The sequence below is a fragment of the Somniosus microcephalus genome, chromosome 3 (genome assembly GCF_052327205.1).
Source record: "Somniosus microcephalus isolate GS21.2 chromosome 3, FLI_Smic_1.0, whole genome shotgun sequence".
Classification (NCBI taxonomy): domain Eukaryota; kingdom Metazoa; phylum Chordata; class Chondrichthyes; order Squaliformes; family Somniosidae; genus Somniosus; species Somniosus microcephalus.
In genome coordinates, this window is record NC_140989.1 from 274,970,981 (window position 1) to 274,983,530 (window position 12,550).

The following is a 12,550-nucleotide window of genomic DNA, read 5'->3' on the forward strand; positions in this document are numbered from 1 at the left end:
CAAGGCTTAATGCTACACTTATTTTGAGCAGCAAGTTATATAAGTTTTGGATTATATCGGCATGAAGCCCTGACTTCGAGATGAGTTTTTGGTACTCTAGACTGCACTCTACTAAATGGTTACATTACTGGTTTTAATTCATGGCTAAAGCCATACTGAATTAAAGTATAAATTCTATGTCATAAACAGAGTAATAGAAATAATTCTACAGCAAGATTCCAAGTGTTGACCGCATGTGCAAAGCAGACAAGATTCCAGTATTTATCTGTATATATTAAAAAGAGAAAGCTACAGCAAGAAACTAAATTACAACAGGTCGCAATGTCAATCTTTTGTAGAGAAAGTCCGATACTTCAATGAAGACTTGAAAATGGAATATATTGTGTAGATTTTTTTTGTTGCCATTCCATATTCTGATATCAAGAAGAAAGTTACTGGCTTTAAACCTTCTGTAGTTCCTTTGAATGTTGATAATAGCCATCTCTTATGTGCTATAAGCTGTTTCATTCTATTTAACTCAATCTCCTTTTTTCACACTCTCTTCAATGATTGTTTGGGTCACTTGAATGTGGGCACTGATTTGTTTTCTCCAGTCCATTTAACCCCTATCTCTGCTTGGCCACTTGAATCTTATGTGAAGAAAAGGACAATTAAAAATAAAATAAAATCAAGCACAGACCTCTTCCCTTGTTACTTCAAAAGGATATCGCAAATTTAAGTCAAGAATAGGAGGTGCTGCCCAGTATAATCTGGAAAGCATTGATTATTATAAGAGCTCTCAGTAAAGATCTCAGATCACGTGGAAGCAGGGCTTTTGGGTTCTTAGACACCTCACATTACAATTGTTTTTATGGAGGGTGAGCTTTAAGTTGCTATACTTCAGTTTCTGGTGATAGAATGGATTCATTTTCTGCAATGATGGGATGCTCACTATTTTGATACATAGTCAATTCCTTCACCTGTGCTTCTGCATCAATGACCATCTACATCTGAGAATTCTTGTCATCTTCCTTAGCTTCATCTTGGTTCAGTGTCTTTTGTTCCTTCTCCTTTTCAGAAAAATCAATTAGTATTTCAGTGTCTGTTGTGTGTATAGTACGCATTTCTTGAACTTCCTCTTTGCGCAACATTGGAGTACTCCCAGAAACAGCATTAGACTCAGTGATGTCAATGCAAGGCTCATTTTCCAAACATTCATTCATTTTTAATGGAGTCTTCTCTTTTAGGTTCTGCAGCCTTCTCATCCTGACCTTCCACAAGTTCATTAACTGTTGTTGGCAAGTCTTCTTCCGATTCCTTGTCTTCCTCACCCTGGCCTTCCACAAGTTCATCAACGGTTGATGGTAAGACTTTGGGTTCATTATCTTCCTCATGCTGTCCTTCCACAAGTTCATCAACTGCTGATGGTAAGCCTTTGGGTTCATTATCTTCCTCATGCTGTCCTTCCACAAGTTCATCAACTGCTGATGGTAAGCCTTTGGGTTCATTATCTTCCTCATGCTGTCCTTCCACAAGTTCATCAACTGCTGATGGTAAGCCTTTGGGTTCATTATCTTCCTCATGCTGTCCTTCCACAAGTTCATCAACTGTTGTTGATAAGCCTTTGGGTTCATTATCTTCCTCATGCTGTCCTTCCACAAGTTCAACTGTTGTTGATAAGCCTTTGGGTTCATTATCTTCCTCATGCTGTCCTTCCACAAGTTCATCAACTGTTGTTGATAAGCCTTTGGGTTCATTATCTTCCTCATGCTGTCCTTCCACAAGTTCAACTGTTGTTGATAAGCCTTTGGGTTCATTATCTTCCTCATGCGGTCCTTCCACAAGTTCAACTGTTGTTGATAAGCCTTTGGGTTCATTATCTTCCTCATGCTGTCCTTCCACAAGTTCATCAACTGGTGCCGTCAAGTTTTCTACTTTAAGTTCCTTATTTTCCTCACTCTGACCTTCCACAAGTTCAATGGCTGATGACACATCTTCTTCTTTTGTTTCATCTAGGTCCTTCAAATGTTCATCCACTTTTGGACTAGATTCCTTGTGCTCTTCAATGTGGCTTTCATCATTTGTTTTGGACAGCAAAGCTTCCTGATTCTCAGGACTCTCTTCAACTGGCACTATTGCCACTGTTAACAGATCATGTATTTCTTTTAAACTATCAGGAGCTGGAGGAGTTATCCTTTCTTTCTGTTTTTCAGCTTCTTGTCTGTTCTGACATTCATTTCTTGGTACATTCTCATTACTGTTTTTGTTATCTAATTTGACTGCTTTATCAGCTTCCTGATAAGCAACTGTGGCTGAACTAGTTTCCTGCATTGCGCTGGTATCTATTTGGGTTATCACTTCTCCATTCGGTTTGGAATCAAATGTAGTATGAAGAATTTCATCACCAGATTCCTCCTGAGAGACTGATGAGCGTTCACATTCTCGTTTCTCATTCAGTAAAGGATCTGATGTAGGAGTAGAAATCTCTGAAGTCACTTTTTCTCCAGCTTCTAATCCCTCAGCATGTGACCCTTCGAATGATGTTTTAGCAGGGCTCCTTGATTGAGAATCTGGTGGTGTCTTTCCTTCATTTTTATCAGTGAGGTTGCTATCACTGTCACTAGTATAAGCGATGTTGTCTTCAAATAGATTGTGTTTCTTCAAAATAGCAGCCTCTTTCACCACTATCAAGAAAAAACAATTTGTTTTTCAAATGGAAATAAATTAAAACAATGCAGCTTACTTTACAGAAATGCAACATCTCTATTAAAAATTTCACAGTGGCGTAATCAGACCAAAAATGGATGCCGAACCAAAGAAGAAGAAATTACAGGAAACTTTTGATTTACCGGCACCTAAATAACCGGAAATCTCGGTTAACCGGCAAAATTCAGGAGTAGGTGCAGGTAAGTTTTACTTCATATTGTACTTGCCTTCCTCCATCTGTTGCTGTGCAAGGGTGTGGCTGCAGCTGTTGCTAAGCTACAGAGACACTTGGAACTTGTGGCCATTGTTCTGAACCTGTTGCTAAGCAACAGGGTTTGTTGCTTTATATGGAGCTCTCAGGTCTCCGTATCTTTTACTATAGCTTTCGGATATCCGGAATTTTTGATGAACCGGCACCACGTCGGTCCCGGATAAAAAAAAGTTTCCTGTAGCAGGGTTAACTAAAAGCTCGGTCAAAGAGGTGGGTTTTAAAGAGTGTCTTAAAGGAGGCGGAGTATAGAAAGGGAATTCCTGAGTGTGGGGCCAGGAGAACTGAAGGCATGATTGCCAATGGTGGGACGAAGGGGGGGGGGGGGGTGGGGGTGGATGCTCAAGAGGCCAGAGTCGGAGGAATGGAGAGTTCTGGAAATTGTCGGGCTGGAGAAGGTTACAAAGATAGGGAGGGGTGAGGCCATGAAGAGGATGAGAATTTTAAATTAGAGGTATTGGCGACTGGGAGCCAATGAAGCTCAGCAAAGATAGGGCTGATGGGTGAACAAGACTTGGTGCTTATGATATGGACACTAGAGCTTTGGGTGAGCTGAAGTTTACAAACAGTGGAGGTTGGGAGCCCAGCCGGGAGAGCATTGGAATAGTCGATTCTGAAGGTGACAAAGGCATAAATGAAGGTTTTAGAAGCAGGTGAGCCGAGGGAGGGACGGAGACAGGTGATGGAAATGGAAGTAGGTGGTCATTGTAATGGTATGGGGGTCAGAAGCTCTGCTCGGGGTCGAATAGGGTGCCAAATGTGCGAGCAGTCTGGTTCGGCCTGAGACAACGGCCGGGCAGGGGGATGGAATTGGTAGCAAGTGTATCGAGCGTGACAGCGGGAGCTGAAGACAATGGCTTCCGTCTTCCCAATGTTTAACTGGAGAAAACTGGTGAAAGCAGTCAACAACACAATCAGTGGAGAGGTCGAGAGGATTGCTGGAGAGGTAGTGCTAGGTGTCACCAGCGTACATGTAGAAGCTGACCCCATGTCTTCAGATTATGTCGCCAAGGGGCAACTGAGGAAGAGGAGATGACCAAAGATAGATCCTTGGGGGACGGCAGGGGTAAGAGTGGGATCAAGGGATGGCAGTTTCACTGTGCTGGACATTAGAGGAGAGGCATTGGGGGAGGATAGTGTGTTTGAATGTACAAAAAGCTACAGAGAGATTAAGAAGGATGAGATGAGCTAATGCACCATAGTCAGAGTCACAGAAGATGTCATTTGTGACTTCAATTATGTCCGTTTCAGTACTGTAGGAGGAGCGGAAACCTGATTGGAGAGATTCAAATATGGTGTTGCGGGAAAGATGGGCAGGGATTTGGGAGGCAACAACGCGTTCAAGGTTTGTGGGAGGAAAGAGAGGTTGGAGAGTCTCAATGAAATTGTATGCTCTTCTTTTGTGTCTCCTTGCTGTGCCCTGCTCTCATCGTTGGGTGCAGCTGCCAAGTCCTCTACTTAAGGACACACTTTAATAATGGCACAAAATCAACAACAACAAAGAAGAGGTTTATGGAGTGAATTCCAGAGCTTAGAGCCAAGGCAGCTGAAAGAACGGCCGCCAATGGTAGAGCGATTAAAATTGGGGATGCGAAAGGTAGCAGAATTGGAGGAGCATAGAGATCTCAAAGGCTTGTAGGGCTGGAGGAGGTTACAGAGATAGGGAGGGGCGAGGCCATGGAGGGATTTGAAAACAAGGAGGAGAATTTAAAAATTGAGGCTTTGCCGGACCGGGAGCCAATGTAGGTCAGCGAGCACAAGGGTGATGGATGAACGGGACTTGGTGCAAGTTAAGATCCGGGCAGCAGAGTTTTGGATGAGCACAGGTTTATGTAAGGTAGAAGATGGGAGGCCGGACAGGAGTGCATTGGAATAGTCAAGTCTAGAGGTAACAAAGGCAAGGATGAGGGTTTCAGCAGCAGATGAACTGAGGCAGGGGTGGAGTCAGAGGTGGAAGTAGGTGGTCTTGGTGATGGAGCAGATATGTGGTCAGAAACTCATCTCAGGGTCAAATACAACACCAAGTTTGCGAACAGTCTGGCTCAGCTTCAGGTAGTTGCTGGGGAGAGAGAGGGAGTCAGTGGCCAGGGGAAGGAGCTTGTGGTGGGGACCAAAGGCAATGGCTTTGGTCTTCCCAATATTTAGTAGGAGGAAATTTCTGCTCATCCAATACTGGATGTCGGACAAGCAGTGTGGCAAATTAGAGACAGTGGAGGGGTCAAGAGAGGTGGTGGTGAGATAGAGCTGAGTGTCATCAGCATATATGTGGAACCTGACGTGTTTTTGGATGATGTCATCAAGGGGCAGCATGTAGATGAGAAATAGAAGGAGGCCAAGGAGAGATCCTTGGGGGTCTCAGAGGTAATGGTGCGGGAGCAAGAAGAGAAGACATTTCAGGTGATTCTCTGTCTACGATTAGATAGATAAGAATGGAACCAAGCAAGGGCAGTCCCACCCAGCTGGATGACATAGAGGAGAGGCATTGGAAGGGATGGTGTGGTCAGCTGTGTCGTAGGCTGCAGGTAAGTCGAGAAGGATGAGGAGGGATAGTTTACCATGGTCACAGTCATACCGAATTTAATTTGTGACTTTGATGAGAGCCGTTTCTGTATTGTGTGGAGGTGTAAACCTAATTGAAGGGAATCAAACATGGAATGATGGGAACGAATTTGGGAGGCGACAACATGTTCAAGGACTTTGGAGAGGAAAGGGAGGTTGGAGATGGGGCGGTAGTTTGCAAAGATGGAGGGCCAAGGGTGGATTTTTTGAAGATGCAGTGATTACAGCAGATTTGAAGGGGAGTGGGAGAGTACCTGATCAAAGAGAACCGTTAACAATATCAGCTAACATGGGGGCCAGGCAGGGAAGTTGGGTGGTCAGCAGTTTGGTGGGAATAGGGTCAAGGTAGCAGGAGGTGGGTCTCATGGACAAGATGAGCTCGGAGAGAGCATGATGGTAAATGGGACAGAATCTAGAGAAAGATGTAAGTTCAGGGCTATGACAGCGGGGAACATTAGGGGAAGTTTGGCCCGATGGGCTAGGGGTCGGGAGGGAAGTGGCAGAGGCAGCTGAGTGGATGGTTTCAATCTTTGAGATGAAAAAGTCCGTTAGCTCCTCGCACTTGTTGTTGGAGCTGAGGGTGGAGGAAGTGCGGGAGGGTGATTTAAGAAGATGGTTTGTGGTGAAGAGAAGCTGGGGGTTATCTTCGCATTCCAGGATGGTCCATGAATAGCGAGCAGTTTTGGGAAAGGAGAGCCGGACCCAGTAATGCTTTATGTGATCCAGCCAGATCAGGCAATGATGGTTAAGCCAGTTGTCTGCCATAGACATTCAAGTCTGCGTCCCTTGGACTTAAGGGAGCGGAGATGAGGGCCATACCAGTGGGAATGTCTAGGGTGAGAGAGAGTAATGGATTAATGGGGACAAAAGCATCAATGGTGGAGGAGAGGGTGGGATTGAGGAAATCGATAGCTGCAGAAACGCAGTGGTGAATGGTGGGCCAAAGACTAGACAGTTGGGAATTTGAAAGAGCACTGGTAAGCGACTTGAGGGAGAGTTTCTTCCAGGGGTGGACACAGAAGGAGATGGGGTTGGGAGGGGGAAGGCGGATATGGGTGGAGAGCGATACAAGTAAGTGATCAGAGATGGGCTTATCTGTGATAGACACGATGGGAGTAGCGATGCCACGTGAGATGGCAAGGTCAACAGGGTGGCCTTGAATATGGGTAGGGGAGTTTATATGGAGGGAGAGATTTAGGGAGGAAAGGAAGGCAGTGAACTCAGAGGAGAGAGAGCAAGATGAGTTGAGATCGAGGTTGAAATCACAGAGGAGGAGAAGTCACTCGATGCAGAGGCTGAGGGAGGAATGTAGTGAAGATATCTCAGTGAGAAACTTGGCATGGTACTTGAGTATCAGACATGAGCTATCCTTTATAACTACCTAACAGTCAATTCACAGCGTCAAACCCTCTCCTACCTACCTTAACCTGCCCTAAGCAGGCGAGAGGGACACCTGCCGGAATCTTTTTTTCTCTTTAATGAAAGTGAAGGAATGTTGGGTATATCTACGGGTTAAATTACAAGGCCAGATCCCACTGCTGTTTTATTGTAATCGTTTTGCTATGTCATAAGCTTATATTCAGGACTGCTTTTGAGCTGTCAACCTTTTAGAACTGTACCAGTTATTTTGAAGCTATGGCTCATTTTCTAAGGTTGACACGTATGAAAACACTCTTTACCTTTGACCACTTCCCTGAGAATGGTCTGAAGTAACATTTCTTCATATATATTCTCCACTTGAACGAGTTTTGTGTAATCTGCAAAGATGTATTGCTCAAAGTTCTGAAGCTCCTGTTCAAGGAGAAAAAGAAGTTTATGCTCAGCTCTTTGCTAACAAACAAAATGTTATACATTTACCCTCCTTCCCCATTCAGACTTCCACTTTGTCTCACCAGCTCTAATACAAAGTTTGTACCCATTAAGCCAGCATGTCCCTCAAGACATGGACCATTGCTCAGAAAATCCTCTAGATGCTTGAATGTGATCTTTGAATATAGGAGTCGAGTGCATAACCTCTTCATATTTGCAGAGCAATGCGCTGATTATTGTCCCTTCCCTATTTTCTTCCCTCACATTCTTACTGCCAATATTATAAAGTAAAATGAGGGCGAATCAACTCAACCACTTCTTAAGTCCTAAAATTACTGAAATTCAAAAAAACTTTTAAAATGAAATCTTGCAGGCCTTGAGATTGTTCGACTAGTAAGTATGAATGCTTAGGGCTGGATTTTCGTTGGGTCATGGAGTCAGGATTGGAGGCGTGTGGGGGTTTAAAATCCTTAAATCGGGGGTCCCGACCCCATCCTGCACCCAACCCGCCTCCATGTCAGTTTCAAAGGAGGCGGGTACCCGCCCCGCACTGAGACCCGCCCCCCCGAGGCGGGAAGGGGATTAGTGCCAATTAACTGCCTGTTAACCATTGTTAACAGGCAGTTTTTAGCCTAATCCCTATTTTAATTGTTGAAATGTGTGATTCCCGATGGCTCCAAACCACGCCAAGTTAGCAAGGCGGGCCGTCGGGATGAAGGGCTTGGAGGGGTCGAGATGTCAGGTGTTCAGGTGAGTGATGGGTGCATGAATGCAGAGGTAAGTGTGTTTGGTCTGTGTAAAGTGTTTAAAGAAGTTCTACTAACCTTTACAGCCTTCCTTCCTTCAGGTCTCGGGAGTCCCTCATCTCACCGGCACAGAAAGCAGAATGGCCGCCAGCTGTCAAAATCTGCAGCCTCTGCTTTCTGTTCTGGGGAGATCTCTAAATCATCCTGAGAGGAAGGAATTAACCTGGAGTACAGATATTTCATCTGTTAAAAGGTCTTGACAGATGAAATTTCAATCTGTGACGTCACCTGTTTCCGGGTGGCCCTTAATTGGCCTGCTGAGTCCGCTGGGCGGGCTCAACAAAGTCAATCAAGTCAAAATCGCATGGGTTGGCTAGAACTCGATGGAGGCGGGACTACAACCCCGAAAGGCCTGCGTCCTTTAGCGCTCCACTTCCTTCCTGGAGTGCTAAACCCAATTTTGTGAAAGCTGGGAATCATTAGCACCTGGTGCTAAGTTTCCCAGCTTTCAAATGTTACTGCCCCAAAACGGGGCGACAATCACCTTCTCCCCCATTGATTCATAAGGAGTTTACAGAGAGAGCTGAGCTTAAGCTTGCAGACTGAAGATTAAAGCACTATTTGCATTCTCAGGTTTATTGAAGATGTAACAATAAAGTCTGGTACCAGCTCAGATTTCCTTCAACTCCACAAACTCAATACCCCACTCCCAATTTATACGTTTCCCTCTGTTCTATTTCAGTTGGGTTTTTTTCTTCTGGAGACTGTAGTCTGATTTCCCTTCCCTCACTCCCTATGAGGAAGCACCAGTCAGGCCTCTATTCAACACCTTCCCTTGATGGCTACTATTTGTCTCAGTTCCCCATGGCTGCAGAGGGTGAAAAGAAATCCACGAGGGTACCCTTCACCGTCAAATATTCTGCTAACATTCACTGCCAAGGATCACAAGTGAACAGCAATATAAACTACCTCCAGCTATCCCTCCCCAGCTGCAGACTGGTCCACTGCTCAGGTCAGCAAAGCACTCCCCCTCCTCGCTCTCCTCGCTCTCCTCCCCCCCTCTCTCTCCTCCCCCTCCTCGCTCTCCTCCCCCCCTCTCTCTCCTCCCCCTCCTCGCTCTCCTCCCCCTCCTCTTTCCTCCCCCTCCTCCTCCTCCTGCTCGCTCTCCTCCCCCTCCCCCTCCTCGCTCTCCTCCCCCACTCCTCCCCTCCTCCGCCTCCCCCCCTCCTCCCCCTCCTCCGCCTCCCCCTCCTCCCCCTCCTTGCTCTCCTCCCCCTCCTCCAGCTCCTTCACCTCACCCCTCCTCCCCCCTCCTCCGCCTCCCCCTCCATGCTCTCCTCGCTCTCCTCCCCTCTCCTCACCCTCCTCCTCCCCTTCTCGCTCTCCTTCCCCTCCTCCTCCTCCTCCCCATCCCCCTCCTCCCCCTCATCCCCCTCCTCCTGCCCCCTCCTCCTCCACCTCCTCCTCCCTCTCCTCCTTCTCCTCCCTCTCCACCCCCTCCTCCCCCACCCTCTCCACCCCCTCCTCCCCCCACCCTCTCCACCCCCTCCTCCCCCTCCCTCTCCACCCCCTCCACCCCCCTCCCTCTCCACCCCCTCCTCCCCCCTCCCTCTCCACCCCCTCCCTCTCCACCCCCTCCTCCCCCCTCTCCACCCCTCCTCCCCCTCCTTCCCCCTCTGCACCTCCTCCTTCCCCCTCTGCACCTCCTCCTCCCTCCTCTCCACCCCTCCCTCTCCACCCCCCTCTCCTCCCCCCTCTCCACCCCTCCTCCCTCTCCTCCCTCTCTCTCCTCCCCCCGTCCTCCCCCCACCCTCTCCACCCCCTCGTCCCCCTCCCACTCCACCCCCTCCTCCCCCCTCCCTCTCCACCCCTCCTCCCCCCTCTCCACCCCCTCCCTCTCCACCCCCTCCCTCTCCACCCGATCCTTCCCCTCTCCACCCCTCCTCCCTCTCCTCCCCCCTCTCCACCCCTCCTCCCTCTCCTCCTCCTCCTCCCTCTCCTCCCTCTCCTCCTCCTCCCTCTCTCCTCCCCCTCCTCCTCCCTCCCTCTCTTCCTCCTCCTTCCCTCCCTCTCCTCCTCCCTCTCCTCCCCCTCCTCCCTCTCCTCCCCTCCTCCTACTCTCCTCCTCCTCCCCCTACTCGCCTCCTCCTCCCCTCCTCCTCCCTCTCCTCCCCCTCCCTCTCCCCCTACTCCTCCTCCTCCCTCTCCTCCTCCCCCCCCTCCTCCCCCTCCACGCTCTCCTCCCCCTCCCTCCCCCTCATTCTTCCCCTTCTCGCTCTCCTCCCATCCCCCTCCTCCCCATCCCCCTCCTCCTCATCCCCCTCGCTCTCCTTCCCCTCCCTCCCCCTCCCCCTCCTCCCTCCCCTCCCTCCTCCCCCTCATCCCCCTCCTCCTGCCACCCTCCTCCTCCCCGTCCTCGTCCCTCTCCTCCCCCCTCTCTCCACCCCCTCCTCCCCCCTCTCTCCACCCCCTCCTCCCCCCTCCACCCCTCCTCCTCCTCCCTCTCCTCCCCCTCCCCCCTCCCCTCCTTCCTTTCCTCCCCCCTTCCTTTCCTCCCCTCCTCCTCCCTCTCCTCCCCTCCTCCCTCTCCTCCCCTTCCTCCTCCTCCCTCTCCTCCCCCTCCTCCTCTTCCCTCTCCTCCCTCTCCTCCTCCCCCTCCCCCTCTCCTCCCTCTCCTCCTCCCCTCCCCCTCTTCCCTCTCCTCCCCTCCCCCTCTTCCCTCTCCTCCCCCTCCCCCTTCCCTCTCCTCCCCTCCCCCTTCCCTCTCCTCCCCTCCCCCTCTTCCCTCTCCTCCCCCTCCCCCTCCTCCCCCTCCCCCTCTCCTCCCCCTCTCCAGCCCCTCCTCCTCCCCCTCTCCCCCTCCTCCACCTCCCCTCCTCCTCCCCCTCCTCCCCTCCCCCCTCCTCCTCCTCCTTCCTCTCCCTCTCCTCCCCTCCTCCTCCCCCCTCCTCTTCCTCCTCCTCCCACTCCTCTTCCTCCTCCTCCCTCTCCTCCCTCCTCCTTCTCCCTCTCCTCCCCCTTCTCCCTCTCCTCCCACTTCTCCCTCTCCTCCCCCTTCTCCTCCCCCTCCCCAATCAGACAAATCTTTCTCAGTCTTCAGGGAAAGGGAAATAAAAAAACAAAAAAATGTGAATTCTGATTTTCAGTCAACTGTTCACGTGCAGCTGTTTGTCTCAAATTGGTGATCCTGCCCTGAAATAAAAAGCAGGCCGATTCCACAGCACCATGAACCGAGGCTACTAGACCTGCTTTTACTTGAAGCAGTTCTGTAACATAAATGTGACATTGGTAAACATATACAAAAGTGAGCAGAACTAGAAAGAAACATTCCTGAGCCCTGTAATTATGCCCGTGGGATATTAACATATGAACATGTTTGACTGAAATTCCACTCTCTCATTGGCGTGCTGGAGTTAACCCATGGGATAATGGCTCTGCTAAAATACCGACGTGAGGAATTTCAGACAATTGTGTTAAATGTTGGTACACTGGTATCCCGTGTCATGTCGGGGCCAATATTTCAACATTTTACAGGTGATGCTTTAGGGAAGTGAATAGAGTGTTGTGACATAAAATGGTAAATTTTTCCAGAGTCCACTTTACCCTATAACACTCTGATTCCAGTATCGAGCCTCGCTTGATGGGGATTTTCCATTCCAGGAAATCGTGAGGACTGAAAATTGGGTGCGGCAAACTCTGTATCCAATTCTCCAATCTGTGCTTCCATCGAGTGAATCTCTGTGCTGGGAGTGGAGTCTGGCAAATTGACTTTTTCATTTCCTAACACTCGATTGTATTGTTTATAATACAACTGCAATACAACAATTGCAATCTCTGACGATGTGTCACTTACGCGCTTATAACTTGGTGCCAATGTTTTCTGCAGTGTCGGCAGTGTAATCTGCACCAAGGCTTCTTGGAACAACTTCTTCCTTACAGTGCTGCTGTCATGGTCATATTGCTGGGAGAGAAAACGGTTGTTTGAAATCTTCGTGCAATCTCAAAACGTGCCATGCACAAGGCAGAATTAAAAAGCAAAGTAATGATGTTCAGTTAGAATGTTAAGATCTAAAATTTCACTATATGGTAAGCCTAACCCCATTTTACACATAATCAATAGTGAATATAAGAATTCTTATAATCAACTACAGATCTGGGTGTGGAGTTACTGGTGGAAGGGCACAGAGTGCCTCTTGTGCCACCTGGCCTGCCTGGCATCCCTCTGTGGGTCCTCCCTTTTCTTCCAGACACATCAGGTAGAACGATTCCCATCAGGAAACTCATTCATACCAGTAATCATCACAAGGACAAAAATATTAATAATTTAGAACAACTGGCACAAAGCCTCATGAGTGCCTAAGTACCCAATGGCTAAAAAAAAGAAAATATCCAAGAAAGCCCAGAAATGCTCTAAAACCACATACCTTTATCACTACTAGCCCTGTAAATGAACTGCCACCTGACTCACTCCCTGGTAACTTTG

General features: G+C 48.6%; 1 protein-coding gene across 1 annotated transcript in view; it reads right to left on the reverse strand.

Annotated features, from left to right (window-relative positions):
• Positions 1 to 252: 252 nt before the first annotated feature.
• The window catches only part of LOC147121973 (protein Niban 1-like), a 190,864-nt gene continuing 178,566 nt past the window's right edge, over positions 253 to 12,550 (reverse strand). The window contains 4 exon segments of the mRNA XM_085982571.1: positions 253 to 1,224; positions 1,226 to 2,663; positions 7,192 to 7,303; positions 11,921 to 12,028. Coding sequence (XP_085838697.1) covers positions 984 to 1,224; positions 1,226 to 2,663; positions 7,192 to 7,303; positions 11,921 to 12,028 — 1,899 coding nt within the window. The 3' untranslated portion in view covers positions 253 to 983.